Source organism: Dromiciops gliroides, chromosome 4 (assembly GCF_019393635.1).
Source record: "Dromiciops gliroides isolate mDroGli1 chromosome 4, mDroGli1.pri, whole genome shotgun sequence".
Lineage (NCBI taxonomy): Eukaryota > Metazoa > Chordata > Mammalia > Microbiotheria > Microbiotheriidae > Dromiciops > Dromiciops gliroides.
The window spans coordinates 454,614,089-454,627,511 of record NC_057864.1 but is presented as its reverse complement, the minus strand read 5'-3'; the positions used below and the strand labels follow the sequence as shown (position 1 = coordinate 454,627,511).

The window sequence follows — 13,423 nt, the reverse complement described above, 5'->3', positions numbered from 1 at the left end:
AAGGAACGGAGCGGGTGGGACACTGTTTGTCTTTTGCTGCTGATGACATTCACATTGATAAAACTCGTTCATGGGGTGGTTAGCTTCTTTTTTTTTTTTCTTTCTTTCTTTCTTTTTTTTTGAATTCTCCAAAGTCAGGAGTTTGTACCCAGAAAGCATTTCATCCTGAAACATATCTCTACTGCTTTCCTCCCACCCCCTTCCACTGTTTGCTTCCTCCTTAGATTTAGAGCTAGGCCACAGATGGTGGTGAGAAGACCCTTCTAGAATTGAGCTTTTGGTTGGAGTTTTCAGTGAACTCTGCCACCAAGGGGTTCAGTTGGCCTCCTGAAACAAAATGGACAGAGGGATGTGATGTTGTTAGTTTCCTCTTCAAGCCAACCTTCTTGTCTATAGTTTCAAAGGTCCACACCAGAGATACCCATTTAATTCAATTCAAAGAATATTTTTTTTTTTGGAGTTCCTACTATGTACTGGAAATTGTAGTAGGTGCTGGAGATATAAAAACAGTAAATAAATGTGTCCCTGACCCCAAGAGGCTTACATCCTACTTGGAGAGGGGGAAGGCTATAACACGCACTCAGATAGGTCATTCCAGTCCTTTCTTCTGGCTGAGATGAAACAAGTTTGAATTTCTGGGTGACTAAGAATCTACACAAGTCCCAGAGAGCAAGGAAGAATGAATAGCATTATGACACTTGGTCGGAAATGGAAAATTTATTCTTTGGGTCATGCTCTGCTTGTGTTTTCAGAGAGGTAGAGATCATGCATAGGCTGCTAATTTCCACAGTGGAGGCGGGGCTGGAGCATGCTCCCCAAAGCTGCTGCTCTGAGCACCTGACAAGAATGGGAGGGGCATCCAAGTTCATATGCCACCCCAGACCTTGACGCTTAGGTTGTGTAGGCAACATAGAGGAAGGGCAGTCACAGGTGATTGGCTGCCTGGCTTCCTGAAGGAAAAACAGCATGTGGTTTCTGTTGGCTTGAGCAGGCTTGGCCCGCACTAGTTTCAGGGAACCAAAGGCTGCTTTCCCCAGCTGAGTGCTCTTCAAGGAAAATACAAAGGTGCTTCCTGCCCCACCCTCCCCACACCCTTCTTTTCCTCTGGTCTTCTAACCCATGTCACGAATGTAATTCAGCTCTTGTAAAAGACCCTTCCCAGGGAATCCAAACCGTCCTGGAAGTGACACACAATCCAATCCTTGGAATTTCTTTGAGGTCACTTTGTGATCCAAACTCCCACTAGCTAAGACCCAGTTTGGTCTGCTTGAGGTCTCATGGGAGAGGTTTAATTTCTCAGTTGAGGTGACTTTTCTGAGTCTCTGAGAGCGCCATAGACATTTTACCTTGGGGTTTGCCAATGTCTCCCGAATCTCAGCTTCTAGCCCAAGAAGATAGCCACAGTACAATAGGGCCTCACTGGCTCTAGGCCCAATCTGTAACCTTGGTTGCTTCCTCCTGCCCTTTCATATCCCATCTCTGACACTAGTTATGTGACTCCAAGCAAGTCACTTAACCTCTGTACCCCAGGCAGCTCCCGAGCAGTTGTCTACTTAAATCATTAGAGGATTTGCACTGGAGGAAGGAGCTCCCCATGCTGACAAAAAGCACAGATCCTTTGTGCATTCTCAAAGGGAACACTGCTCTGTGTTGATCCAGCCATGTATACTCTGTTATTCAGACCTCCTTGTGACCTGTGGTAAGGCAGCTGGCCAGGATGAGCCAGAGGTTGTCCTCTGGGGATTGTAAGACATAGGAGAACACAGACTTTCATGCTGAGGATCTCCAAGTACCCCCCCAAAGCCTAATTGTTTTCTTCAGCACTTTACTGGACTCCTGTCAACAAATGGAAATAGGGAAGGGAGATTATATTTTTACATTAGCAGAAACAGGGGCAACAGAACTGTCAGGGTGCTCTAGCCCTCAGACTCAGTATCCTTTCCACAAGACATGCATGTGTGTGTGTGTGTGTACACACACATAAATATGTATATACATATATTATAATAGTATACACATATATATTTCCACACACATAAATATGCATATACATATATAGTATACACACATATATTTGCCCCCACAATTTAAATTCAAACCAGGAAAAAGAACAAACCCAGGAACTCTTTTGCTCCTTCCTTGACTTTCCCAAAGGGACTATGCTACTTAAATGACCCAGTCCTGGAACTGGTTATTTGGGGGGGGTGTGTGTGTGTGTGTGTGTGTGTGTGTGTTTTACGACTCTGCCATTTCAAAAACAAGTCTGGCAAATAGGCTGGTTCTCTCTTGTTTGATGTGGTCAGAATTCTTTCTGGGTCATGTGGCCACAAGCTCATTTCTTGATGCTCAATTTAAAAACACAAACAAACCTGTTTCGATTTTTTTTCCATTTTCTTAATTTAACCTTGGAAACCACTGGCTTGGCTGGAATGGCAGCATTGGCATACAGTAGCTTACTTGATACAAATGGTGTACAACTTTGGAACTTTAAGAACTCTCTGTAACAGGAGTGCCCAGAAAGGATGCTGGCTGACTTCTCGTCACATTCTCCATCCAGTTAAATGCTAGCTAGGAGTCTTGGTTTCTTCACATCATCTTGGGGAAACCCAATCAATCAATCAATAAGCATTTATTTAAGAGGTCATGTGGTCTAATGGATAGAAAGCTAACCTTGGAGCCTTGAAGACCAGAGTTTGAGTTTTTCCTTTGACACATACTGGCTGTGTGAACCTGGGCAAAAATAAATCAACCTCTTTGTGCTTCAGTCAGCCTCTCTAAGAATAAAATTTGAAGCAAATATATTTACCTTCATTGCTAGAGGGAGCCGCTTCCTTTATCAATGAAATCATAGGTCCCTCCCTTATATGCCAGGTGCTCTGTTATGGTGATGGGGACACAGAATAAAAAATGAAGCAGTTCTTCATTTATATTCCTTTAAGGAAAGCAGCATGTGTGCATGTGTTCATAAATGTATGCATATATGTATAGACATACCTACTGTGTGTTGTTTTAGGTGTATTTATATACACACATATGCATATGTGTGTATATGTAAATAGATATAAAATACAAAGATTGTTGTGGTGCTTTTTTTTTTTAAAAGAGTATACGGAGGGACAGCTAGGTGGTGCAGTGGATAGAGCACTGGCCCTGAAGTCAGGAGGACCTGAGTTCAAATCCGACCTCAGACACTTAACACTTACTAGTTGTGTGACCCTGGGCAAGTCACTTAAACCCAACTGCCTCACAAAAAAAAAAAAAGAGCAAATGGGCCAACTTAATCCATAGGGATATAAGAATACAAAAGGAAAAAAAAAAGGATTTGCTCGTTTTTCGTTTTTGTTTTTGTTTTCCATCGCTAATGCCACTTTCCAATAAACAACAACAACAACAAAACCAGTATGGTTATATTGCTGAGGTGGAAGTGAGAATGGGCTGAAGAATTTGAGATAAAGGTAGCAAAATATGAGGAAACTAAAAGATATGTGAAGATTGTGGGAGATGTCTCATAGGTTCTTATTCCTATCCACTAACCTGAGGGTTAGAAGTGAAACTGTGTGTTGTTCTTTCACCCAATTCACCAAGTTTATAGAACCAAACTTTAAGGGAAGTAGAATATAGTGGAATGTAAGCTTCTTGCCAAAAAAAAAAAAACATCCCCAAAGCTAAGTGTTTTTTTTTTATTTGTGATTTGAGGAAACACCATCTACCCATGCAAATGGGCAATTCTATTCTAAAACTTACAACCTTAGACAGGTCCCTGGAGACACAAGAGGGAACTTAGGCCATATACTGAATAAAGCTCTGGACACAGAGCTGGCATAGACTTAAATCTGAATCTTCCTCAGAGACTTACTAAATGTATGACTCTGGGCAAGTCATTTAAGCTGTCTTGGCCTCCATTTCCTTATCTATAAAATGAGGATAATAATAGCACCTACTTCCCAGTTTTAGAATCCAATGAGATATTTTTAAATACTTAGCACAGTGTATTGCACATAGTAGGTGCTTAATAAATGCTTGTTCTCTTTCCCCTTTTTAAGAGGTTAAATGCCTGCCCAGGTGGTCACACAAACAATATATATCAGAAGTGAAACCATAACTCAGGTCTTCCAAATTAAGGCTATGCCCCTATCCATTAGGCCGTGTTGCTTTGCACACAGGAGGTGCTTAATAAATATTTGTAGAATTTAATGTGGAAATAATTCTGTAATTTTAACTGTAGCTATAAACCTCTTGAATTTTGGTATTCTCCTCCCCTCCCCACCCCCACTCTAGGTAGGCTATCGTTTGTTTGTTTTTACAGAGTAAATAAAAAGGGATTTTATTATAGTTAGGGGCAAAATTTTTAGGAAGTGGCAATGATCGCTAGTGGGAGACTCTAGCTGGGAACTGTAAATGCCCAGCAAGTTGTCCCTCTTGCCCTACCCTGTGCAGCAGCCCAAGCTAGGGATCCCCTTTCGATACCATATTGGGGGATAGGGACTGTATTTTCATTCTCAGCCTTTGGAACAATGATTGGAACACAGTTAGCATGTATTTAATACCTTTGCATTCATTCCAGTGGCCATTCTGCTCCTCCCCTTCTCACCCCACCCCCAATCACAGTGTAGTCAGTTTCTTCATTTCATTATTTTGGCCATTTCACAACATCCCATTTCTTCAAATACATGGGATTCCTACCATTTGCAGCAGGAACAAGGACTTTTGGGCAGTCTTATGGAGAGTGAAGGGTACTGAGGGGAAGCATAAAGTTGAATTTTGCTCTGTTGTCGTTTTGCATCCTCTTCCTCCTTGGGTCACACTGTTCTTTTCTTTCTTTCGGCAGATCTCAGTCTCAGGAGGGGGCTTGCCTCCAGTCAGCACCTTGACGAACATCCACAACCTTTCCCACCACAACCCCCAGCAATCTCAGAACCTCATCATGGCACCCCTGTCGGGAGTCATGGCCATTGCACAAAGTAAGCTCCATTCTCAATCCTTGGGTTGTGGAGAGATGGGTCAGCACACAGTCATGAGCAACACTAATGTACCTTCCTCCCACCACCACCACCATGTATCATTTATCACTGACCTATTGGGGTTGAGATGCCTTACCTTCTTAGCTTCTTTTCGTCGGGAGGAAGTGGAGTTGTTCAAGCTGGAAAAGACTAAGAAGTGACAATTTATTGTCTTTAAGGAGGAGGATAGATTTAGGGCCGGGAAGGGACCTCCAGGGTCATCTTTTACAGATAAAGAAACTGAGGCCTAGGGAGGTAAAGTGACTTTGGATCAAACATTTAGAACTGGAAGAGAGCACAGAGACCATTTAATCTTGTGGTTCCCAGTGATTTTGTTCTATGATCTCCTTTCAACATCAAAAATTTGTTGTGATACCCCACCCCGCCCCAGATAATTTAATGTAATATATATAATATTTTGCAATTATTTATTGATTATTATGCTATTAAAGAATTTTTAGAGCAACCCCCTTGGGGGTTTGTGAACCAATGATTGAGTGAAACACATTGGTTTTAATATGAGGAAACTGATGTCCGGGGAAAATTAAGTGACTTGCCCAAAGTCACACAGGCAATAAGTTGGTGGAATTTGAAGCAAGGTCCTCAGGCTCAAAAGCCTCGATTCTTTCCATTGTGTCATGCTGACAGATGTGTGAAATATTTTCATCAGGAGATACTAACATTTGTCCTTCCTATTCATTCATTCATTCATCCAATCGTTTGTTCATCTATCTATCTATCTATCTATCTATCTATCTATCTATCTATCTATCTATCTATCTATCTGTCTGTCTGTCTGTCTGTCTGTCTGTCTGTCTGTCTATCTATCTATCTATCTATCTATCTATCTATCTATTACAAAAGTATTTTTATTTTCCAGTTAAATGTAAAGATAGTTTTCAACATTTGTTTTCATAAGATTTTTAGTTCCAAATTTTTCTCCCTCCTTCCCTTCCCTCCTTCTCCCCAAGACAGAAAGCAACCTGATATGGGTTATATATGTACAATCACATTAAACATATTTCTGCATTAGTCATATTGTGAAAGAAGAATGAGAACACAAGAGAAAAACCTCAAAAAAGAAAAGAAAAACAACCAAAAAGTAGAAACAGTATGGTTAGATCTACATTCAGAATCCACAGTTCGGGGCAGCTAGGTGGCGCAGTGGATAGAGCACTGGCCTGGGATTCAGGAGGACCTGAGTTCAAATCCCGCCTCAGACCCTTGACACTTACTAGCTGTGTGACCCTGGGCAAGTCACTTAACCCCAATTGCCTCACCAAAAAAAAAAAAAAAAAAGAATCCACAGTTCTTTTTTTTCTGGATGTGGAGAACATTTTCTCATCATGAGATTCTTGGAAGTATCTTGGATCATTGCACTGCTGAGAAGAGCCAAGTCTATCACAGTTGATCATCACACAATGTTGCTGTTACTGTGTAGAATGTTGTCCTGGTTCTGCTCACTTCACTTGGCATCAGTCCACTTAAGTCTTTCGAGGGCATTAGGAGTCTGCCTGCTCATCATTTCTTACGGCACAATAGTATTCCATGACATTCATATACCACAACTTGTTCAGCCATTCCCCAGTTGATGGGCATTCCCTCAATTTCCAATTCTTTGCCACCACAAAGAGAGCTACTATACGTATTTTTGTACATGTTGTCCTTCTTATTTATACATAACGCAAGGTGACATGAGGCCCAGATTGAAACAGAAAATATATTGCTCAGACCTAAGGGTCTGATTGTCAGTGATAGACTACTGCAGGGGACAAAAGGGGAGACTGTAACATTTTCCCATCTGGAGAACTTTAAGGAGAAAACAAATGTCTGTGTACATCCATCCATCCTTGAAAGAAGAGAACTGATGACTGGGGTATTTTCAGGTTCTGTGATTCTGAGACTCAAGAGCAGAAGTTTCTTAACCTTTGTGGGTGTCCTGGATACTTCAGCAGTTCAATCCATCGAAGTCTATGAACCTCTTCTCAGAATCATGTGTTTAGATGCATAAAATTAATAATAACCAGCATTTATTTATCGAGCACTTTAAACTTTGCAAAGCACCTTATAAATATCATCTCACTGAATCCTCACAACAACCCTGTGAGGTAGGTACTAGTACGATTCCCATTTTATAGATGAAGAAACTGAAGCAAATAGAGGGGCAAAGACTTGCCCAGGGTCACATAGCTAGTATGCAGGATGACAAAGGAAACTAGATATAGTCAACAAAACATTTTTTAAAAGCCTGTGGACTCCAGATTAAGAATCCCTGGTTTAGAACTTGCCTTTTCTGCTACCTGAGAGGGAGCCAATGAAATGTTGAAGCAGGCTGGGTGTACATATGTATCCCTCAGGCAAATATGATGCATGTGGCTTTTCACGCTCATGCTTTATGCCTCCTTCTAAACGTTTGTATGTGCCCACATCTCAAGCTTCTTAAGGACAGATTAGGTTGACCGTGCTCCCCAGCCTGGAAATGGAGCCTTTTAAAGGAGATGCAGGAAAGATCAGAGCTACTTGTGGTGTGATGCGGTGGAAAAGGCTCTGGGTTAGGGGGTCAGGAGATTCATTAATCAGCCGGTCTCTAAGCATTGACTCAGTACCTGATATGGGTGGTGTCTTCATGACCAGCAATTTGGCCTCCAAGTTCAGAAGATCTGAGTGTGCGCTTGTACACTGGAGACCCGGGATTCTGCCAGCTACGTTGGCATTGGCAGCTTCCCCACTTGTGTTTCCTATACCAATGACATCAGAGATCCAGGTCTCGGTGCTATATGTGCCAGACACCATCTGGGGCCCTGGATCTGGGTTCTAGTCCCAGGTTTGTCACCAACAAGCTATGGGATCTTAGTCAAGTTACTTCCCTTTTTTGGCGGGAGGGATCAGTTTTCTCCTCTGAAGAATGAAGAACTTGAAATAAATGATCTCTAAGGACCTTTTACCTCTAGTGATCTGTGATAACCCCATTCCATCCATTTTGTTACCACAATCCAACTCTCCTTGCATCTCCTCCATCACCATACCCTGTTCAGGCATGAAAGCACCTCATTTCACAATGACATCCTTAAGCCAAGTGTCCAAATTCTACTGAAAAGTTGCAAAATCCCTCTCTAAGAACTCTCAGCTGATCATCCATTTATAATATTGTTTCTTGGAAACTGAAAGAAATCCTTCTCTAATACTGCTTTGGTCAACACCATGCTTTGGAGAACCAATTAGTGATATTAGTTGGGGTCTACCTGAACATTCTGCCCCACCTTGTCCCCAGCATAATTTTGTTCTTGCTAGGTGGTACAGTGAATAAAGTGGTAAGCACTGGAGTGGCCAGTCAGGAGACCTGAGTTCAGATATGGCCTCAGACACTCATTAGTGTTATGATTCTGGGCAAATCACTTAACCCCACTTGCCTCAGTTTTCTCATCTGTAAAATGAGCTGGAGAAGGAAATGGCCAACCACTCCAATATCTTTGCCAAGAAAACTCCAAATGGAGTAACAGAGTCCAACATGACTGAAATGACTTACCAGCAACAGTAGTTACTGCCTTTGCCCCCTCTGTTCTGGATTTCATTTTAACTTTCCTTTTGTTTATTTATATTTTATCCTTAGTTGGTTTTTGACCCCAGTTAACAAGCATTTAATTTTTCTCCCTCCCACCCCTCTTCACCATTGCAAAAAAGAAAATAAAACAAAGTCCTTGTAGCAAATATGCGTAGTCAAGCAGAGCAAATTCCTGCATTGATTCTGTCCAAAAATGATTCTACATCTTGAGTCTGTCACCTTTCTGTTGGGGTTGGGGGGAGGTTTGCATGGTTCAACATTGGTCCCCTGAACTCATGGTTAGTTGTTCTACTAATCAGAGTTCTTAAGTTTATAAAAGTTGTTTGTCTTGAAAATGTTATTAACATATTCTCCTTGTTCTGCTCACTTTATTTAGCATCTGTTCATAAAAGTCTTCCCAGGTTTCTCTGAATCCATCTCTTTCTTCATTTCTTACAGGGCAATGATATGTAATTCATTACATCATGGACCATATCTATTACACTCACAGACCATAATTTGCTCAGTCATTTCTCAGTTCATGGACACCCAGTTAATTTTGAGTTTTTTTGCCACCACAAAAAGGGCTGCTACAAATATCTTTGTACATTTTTGTAGATTTTAATGCATATTTTTAAAAGCATTTGCATAAGCACCTTGGATTTGGAATGAAGGTATCTACATTCAGATACTGGCTCTATTGCTTGCTACCTGTGTGACAGTGGCCAAATCATTTAAGGTTTTTATTTGGTCTCTTTGGGCTATAGTCCTAAGTAGTGGTATCTATCACTAGGTCAGAGGTTATGCTCAATTTCGTAATGTTTTTCCCTGCCCTATCTTTTCTCTCCCTTCTCTCCAGGTAGCTTTGTCTGTCTTTTCTCTCCAAGCATATCTCACTTGTCTATTCCCTCCACTGTCTTCACATGTACCTTATAGAGCTCAGATAAGTTGGGGGAAGAGGGAGAAGTAGGAATATGCATTTATATAGCACCTATTATGTGACAGGCATTATGCTAAGCATTTTCCAAATATTAGCTCACTTGATCCTCACAACAACCCTGGGTAGGTGCTGTTATTTTCCTGGTTTTGCATTTGAGTCAACAGAGGCAAATAAGTTAAATGACTTGCCCAGGGTCACACAATTTATAAATGTCTGAGGTTAGATTTGGATTTAGATATTCTTCACTCCAGGCCCAGCAGTATCTAAGATAAGAACTCAAATGGTCCTGAAATGGTTGATTCAAAGGATGTTACCATACCCCTTTTCCTCAGCTGCCTGGAAATGAATGCCTTTTTTTTTAAACTAGAAGTGAGAATTACAGGAACCTTTAAGGAACTCACCAGGTAAAAGGCTGTAATCGTGCAGGGTTTTCCCATGGGCCATCTCCTGAATTATGAAGCAATTGGAGGCATGAAAGTGTTTGCATATGTCAACACTGGGTGTTTGGGGGGTCAGGGGCAGGCGCCAGGGCCTGAAGCCATTCTGTAGTTTTTTAGACTTCCCTAGAGGATTTCTGCTTATAGATAAACTCTCCCAATTCATTGTTTTCTTCTCTTGATTTAAGCACTGCCCAACACTAACTTCAGTCTGTTCTCAGACAGTCTTGAAGTAGAGAAATAACTTGTCCCACAGCCAGGAAGTCCTGGGTTAGGATCCTGTCTTTGCCATGCCACTGTGTTGTGTGACCCTTGAACAAGTCATAATCTCCCACTGCTCTAGGGCTTAGCTTCTTAAACTCTGGGTCAAGACCCCATATGGGGTCACATAACTGAATGTAGGGGCCATGAAAAATTTGGAAACAGTAAAAGGTTATGTATACCTATTTTATATACCTATATGCCCAGGTCACATAAAAATTTATCTGGTCAAACGGGATTGAGAATGGAAAAAGCTTAAGAAGCCCTGGGCTAGGGAACTCTTTAAGACTATCAATTTCAGGTAATTTTCAGGTCAATCTACATTGATAGACTCTCTTCATCTGGGAGTTCTTTTGTTAATAACATTATAAGTCCAGTCCTATTTCACATGATTGAGCTGTCAGTATGGTACAATGGAATGACAATCTAGGTTCAAATTCCACATTGTTTTTCTGGGCATCAGTTTCCCTCATCTGCAGAATGAAGGGGTTGGACCAGAGGGCACAGACTGAGGAGACTACTTGTCAACTCTAATACAAACACTAGATCGGTGGGGCTTCACTGGAGCTAAAATCTTTGGGGAATAAGTGGAAAGAGGGAACAAAGAAAAAGGTATCAGATGGAACAGTAAAGAGCTGCGGAGAGGCTGGGCTATTGGGGGAGGAGAGCACTGAGTAGCTTTGAGGAAGATCAGAAGGCCAAGACTCTCTTGAGTCCCCCACCCTCAGCCAACCAAGAAGAGCTTTTTAGCACTTGTAATTCTGCCAAAGGCTCCAGCCTTCTGGGCCGCTGATAACAATATCAGCTAAAGCTCCCTATGTGCAATTGTCCAGGGCTTTGCATTATCTTGGGTTGGATGGAGGGGGGTGGGGATGGGCAGGGGGAACAACGTCTTCACCCACTTGGAAGCTCCAGGCCCCTTGGGCATATCTAATGTACTTTGCCTGTCTTGCTTCCCTTGGGATCCCTGAGAAGAGACCTTTTATTTTCTGGTTCTCCCTCTTTTTACTCCCTTTCTGCCTTAAGGAAGCAGAATCATTGTCTATGTGGCTCAGTGGAAAGGACAATAGATTTGGAATCAGATTGGGGTTCAGATCCCACTTCCTGCCAATGTGGTCAAGTGATGTAGCTTCTCTGGGACTGTTTCCTCACTTAGAAAACTAGGGGGTTGGACATGACCATCTCTCCTTTCCCTTCAAGCTGTAAATCTGTGATTCTATGACTTTATGACATGACTGGTGTGTGTGGGGGAGTGAAGATGAGGTTTCATCACATCACAGTTATTTATGGGGGAGACAAACCTTGTCCCCCTTGAGAATGACTCCTCTCTTGTAACAAAGAAAACAATTAAGCAAATACACTTGGTATTGTGACCATACCTGACAATGTGCAGACATTGCTCTGGTATCCATAGCCCTCCTTCCCGTCTTCCTAATTTCTCACCTGTCTCCATTCTAAACCCCTGCAACCCCCCCTCTCCCCCCGCCCCCGCCAAGTCATACACAGTAATCAGAGCTCTTGAGTTATTGCTTTTGAAGGTTAGTGCACATCCTTGGGGGAGAATTCTGGGAATGTCTGTGCAGAGGCCTGAGCCCAGATTCCAAAGCACAAAAGGACCTTGATGTAATAGGATCCAGCTACTAGAGCCAGAACCTGGTGCCACCATCTTAGTGTCAAGGGAACACCCAGAGGATGGGAACATGGGAATGCCCAGTATAACCACTTTCAAGGACCGACTCTAATTTAATACTAGCTCCTTCTGTATATGGAAGGTAGACCTACCCAGTTAACACATCACACCAGATAGGAATATTCTCCCCATATAAGAACGGCTTTTAGCCAGGCTTGGGCTCCTTCACATTCCTGCCCTCTGCTGGTTGGATGCAGACTAGCAGAGACATCACATTGCTTGGATTCCCAGGTTGATCTACTCACTCTGGACTGATGGGGAGCATTGGCTTTCTTTCTCTCTTTTTTAAATTAAAATTTTACTCAATTAACAAGCATTTATTTCTCTCCTTCCCATCCAGAAAAAAACAAAACAAAACAAAAATAAAACCTTTGTAATATGTTATTCTCTAAAGATTACTAAACTGAGCAGATTTTTTTTAACCCAGCAATACTACCTCTCTGTCTCGCTGTTTCTCTTTTCCATCTTTCTCTTTGTTTCTGTCTCTCTGTTTCTATCTATCTCTTTCTTCCCTTCTTTCTCTCTGTCTCTGTCTTTTTCTCTCTGTTTCTATTTCTATTTCTCTAGCTCTTCCCTTCTGTCTCTCTCTGTCTGTCTCTCCTCTGTCTCTCTCTGTCTCTCTCTGTCTCCTGTCTGTCTGTCTGTGTCTCTGTATCTCTTTTCCATCTTTCTCTTTTTCTCTCTTTCTGCCCTTCTCTCTCTCCGTCTCACTCTGTTTCTTCTTCCTGTATTTGTCTCTTTTTCTCTATCTCTATTTCTAGCTCTGTCTAGCTCTTCCCTTCTCTGTCCATCTCTCTGTCTTTCTGTCTCTCCTCTGTCTCTCACTCTGTCTCTCTGTTTCTCTCTGTCCTGTTTCTATCTCTGTCTCTCTCTTCCCTTCTCTCTCTCTGTGTCCCCCCTCTTCTTTTTCTCCATTTCTGTGTCTCTCCCCAGCCCCCAGCCCCTTTTCTCCAAGCACAGTTTTCCCAGTGGTGCCTGCCAGGCCCTGGTGAGTGGGAGGGAGCTGCTGCTGAGCCTGGGGTCCCTGTGTCCGAAGGCTTCTCCACTGTCTTCTCTTGCTCCCACAGGCCTCAACACATCCCAAGGCCAGAGCGTCCCTGTCATCAACAGTGTGGCGGGCAGCTTGGCCGCCCTGCAGCCAGCCCAGTTCCCCACACAGCTGCACAGTCCTCATCAGCAGCCGCTCCTGCAGCAGCCCCCCGGAAACCCCATGGTCCAACAGCCTTTCATGGCGGCCGTAACTCAGCTCCAGAACTCCCACAGTAAGGAGCCTGGTGAGGCGAGGGCGGGGCGGGGGGGGGGGGGCGGACTCTGGTGAGGTTCCCTAGTCTCTTCTACCCCAGCTTCTGGTCCCTAGCCCGTTCCTGATGTTACCAAAGGAGATTATGACCAAAGAGGATTTATTGAATACAGTTCTGAGCCACTGGGCAGAGCAGAGTGAGTCTTGAGGTTTAATGGGGAGGACACTAAGTTCCAAGTTAGGAAGACATGGATTCAAATCCCACCTCAAACTGGATACAAGGCATTCAGCCTCTCTGTGCTTCAGTTTCCTTT

At 42.7% G+C, this 13,423-nt stretch overlaps 1 protein-coding gene across 1 annotated transcript in view; it reads left to right on the top strand.

Annotated features, from left to right (window-relative positions):
• Positions 1-13,423, top strand: part of HNF1B (HNF1 homeobox B) — an 83,301-nt gene that overhangs the window by 51,404 nt on the left and 18,474 nt on the right. Inside the window, exons 6-7 of the mRNA XM_044005426.1 lie at positions 4,829-4,961; positions 12,937-13,131. Coding sequence (XP_043861361.1) covers positions 4,829-4,961; positions 12,937-13,131 — 328 coding nt within the window. The remainder of the gene's footprint in view (positions 1-4,828; positions 4,962-12,936; positions 13,132-13,423) is intronic.